This window comes from Chiloscyllium plagiosum, unplaced genomic scaffold (genome assembly GCF_037043375.1).
Source record: "Chiloscyllium plagiosum isolate Xiang-an unplaced genomic scaffold, Cpla_swu_hap1 HiC_scaffold_10, whole genome shotgun sequence".
Taxonomy (NCBI): Eukaryota; Metazoa; Chordata; class Chondrichthyes; order Orectolobiformes; family Hemiscylliidae; genus Chiloscyllium; species Chiloscyllium plagiosum.
Window position 1 is genome coordinate 85,387,957 of NW_028270148.1, and position 3,064 is coordinate 85,391,020.

At 42.3% G+C, this 3,064-nt stretch overlaps 1 protein-coding gene across 1 annotated transcript; it reads left to right on the top strand.

Annotated features, from left to right (window-relative positions):
• Nucleotides 1-1,016: 1,016 nt before the first annotated feature.
• On the top strand, nucleotides 1,017-2,684 carry LOC122553240 (platelet-activating factor receptor-like). The gene has a single exon (XM_043696824.2). It carries the CDS (start codon nucleotides 1,478-1,480, stop codon nucleotides 2,492-2,494), a length of 1,017 nt encoding a protein of 338 aa, XP_043552759.1. The 5' UTR covers nucleotides 1,017-1,477; the 3' UTR covers nucleotides 2,495-2,684.
• The last annotated feature ends 380 nt before the right edge of the window (nucleotides 2,685-3,064 follow it).

The following is a 3,064-nucleotide window of genomic DNA, read 5'->3' on the forward strand; positions in this document are numbered from 1 at the left end:
ATTTTCTTTGAATGTTTAAACTTCCTATGTTGCAGTTAGTGCTATGAAAGGAGTATTTGAAATCTCCCACTGCCTTGCACTCTGCTGGAAATCTGTTGGATGCTGCACTCAATATTTCTGAAGAAGCACTGAACAGAATTCCCAGTCAAGAACTGTGGAGCAGTATTGGGACGTGGAAAAGTGTTTGGGGCCGAACACTTCAATTCCCCCTCCCTCTCTGCCAAGGACATGCAGGTCCTGGGCCTTCTCCATCACCACTCCCTTACCACCTGACGCCTGGAGGAAGAATGCCTCATCTTCCACCTTGGGACCCTCCAACCCCACAGCATCAATGTGGATTTCACCAGTTTCCTCATCTCTCCTCTGCCCACCTTATACCAGTTCCAACATTCCAACTGGGTACTGCCCTCATGTCCTGTCCCACTTGTCAATCTTTCTTCCTGCCTACCGCTCCACCCTCCTCTTGATCTATCACTATTAGCCGCACCTCCGTCTACATATTTGCCTGCAAACTCTCAGCTCCCTTCCCTCCAGCCCCACCCTCTCCCATTTATCTGTATACCCCTTTGGTTCACAAGCCTCATTCCTGATGAAGGGCTCTTGCCCTAAACATGGACTCTCCTGCTCCTGGGATGCTGCCTGACCTGCTGTGCCTTTCCAGCACCACACTCTCCACTCTGAAATCTCCAGCATCTGCAGTCCTCACTTTCTCTTAGCACAGCAAGAGCCAACCTATTGTATTGTCCCCTTCCTGCAAATCCCAGCACACCAATTTACTTTTAAACTCTGAAAAGCTGGGTTTTGACTGATGAAATATCTAACTTCCCGTATCATATCAGATCCGGTGACAAGTCAGAAAACTGAAGATTGCTAGAATAGAACCTCAGCGAGGGTGAGTCAGCAACATTTTGAGATAAGCTCCTGACAATTTTCTTGGTATTAACCCTGTAAGTGTATCTGAACGTTAATCAGCGTCATGTCCCATCAGATAAACGGACCCGCAGGTATAGGTTGCTTTCATTTGCACTGAGCAGAGAAGCGCAGAGCTGTCCACATTGAAAATGTGCTGCTGGACTTTCCAGAGGGAATTCTACAGAAAGGTCAGATAATTGAAGCTCTAATTTTCCACACGGAGCTGCCAAAATTGCTGAGAATCCTGCATTCTTTGTCTTTATATATATATGTATATATACCAGAGACACTGTAATTGAATGATGTACAAGTGTGAACAGTGCAAGTACCTGCGTTGAGCTGACTGTGAATGTGAAATCGGTTGCACTGTTTATTTAACAAGGTCAAATTCACGGAAATCTCGTTGACCTGCACCGCAGACAATATTTTAAAAACCCTCAAGACTGTGAAGACTCGACTTGGAAACTTCCAAAAAGTGACTTGTAACTTTCTCCTCGCAATAAAATCTACGAATGTTTAATAAGAAGTATTAGCATCGAGTGATACAAACGTTTCGACGGTTACAATGACTATCTCAACAAATTTTGAAAACTGCAACGAGAAACAGTTTTACGATACATCTGAAGTTACTTACACGGTTTCCGCAATTTTTTACAGCTTTATAGTTATAGTGGGAGTCCCGGAAAACGTTGCAGCACTTTATTTTTTAATATGCAAGAAAAAGGAACTGACTGAAGCTAAGATCTACATGATAAGTCTAACAGTGGCCGATCTCCTATTTGTTACATTTCTTCCTCTCTGGATTGATTACTATTATCGCAAAGGCAATTGGATCTTCACCAGCTTCGTGTGCAGCCTATGGGGATCGCTGTTCTACATCAACACATATAATACCATCTTCTTTCTGGCTGCCATCAGCTTTATTCGTTACCGCGCGGTCTCACAGCCGGTAACGGCAGCTCAGTCCAGACAGATTGTGAGAGGCTCAGTTTTAACTGCTTTAATCTGGACGTTAACAGTTTGCTTTTCTTTACCGATTGTAATCAATCATGAAGATTACCTCATCAAAACAAACACTAGCAATGAAAGATGTTTTGAAAGTCATGAAGCAAAAAATACCAAAACACAAGTAATCGTTATACATATGCTCATGGAGCTGGGTTTTGTCCTTAGTTTTGTCGTGGTCATCGCCAACAATGTCCTTATCCTTCGAATACTATCGGCTGACCAGAAAGCATTGCGAACTTCGCAAAATAAGTTCAAGACCCGGGCTTCTCGGTTGGTGCTAATGGTCCTGATCATCTACACGGTTTCGTTTCTACCTTACCATGTGGTCCATTTGCTTTGGACGCTTTTGGTCCTCAACTTCTGGAAATCTGACGACTGCGCTTTCAGGAAAACTGTCAACGATGTTCACCATATCTCCCTGTGCCTGATGTGTACCAACTGCATTCTGGATCCCATTCTTTACTGTTTCATGACAACAAATTTCAGACAATATTTTAAAGAATTAAGACAGTCCTTCACACGTAAATGCGTCCTCGGTAGAAGCCCTAAGCCGCAAGAAATTCAGCTATCATGAAATGTTACCCTAGTACGGTAACTTTATTATGTCAATACTTGACCCATCACCTGAAAATCACCGCTGCACAACTTGTGTGTTTTATCGCCAGTTCATATAGTTTACCATGAGAAAGAAAAGTTAGTCCTAAGTACATCTTATTTGCAAGATTTTAGATTTTTGAATATTTTAAAACAAGGAAAGAAGTATGAGATCAGAACAAAAAGTTTCTTCCTTTTAATATTTGTGAAGCTTGTGATGTGGAGCATTTGAGGAATGTATTACAGCCTTCACTGAAGAGGTGGTAGTTCCCTCTTATTCAGTTCACGCAATGAGGGCAACAGATAGGAAGTTAGAACTGGTTTCAGCAACTTTGAGCTGGAGGTGAAATCAATATTGGCCCCAATATTGATTTCCATTGCTAAGTGCACAGTGTTGAGAATAACAGCTTCATCCGAAATGCCATTTATGACATTTTACTCATGATTATGTATTATAAACATATCAACAAAGGCAGGAGAAAACTTTGGGCCCATCCAGCCTCACGCAACTCATGTGAGTTTTCATCATTTTATATGACGACAGCGCTCA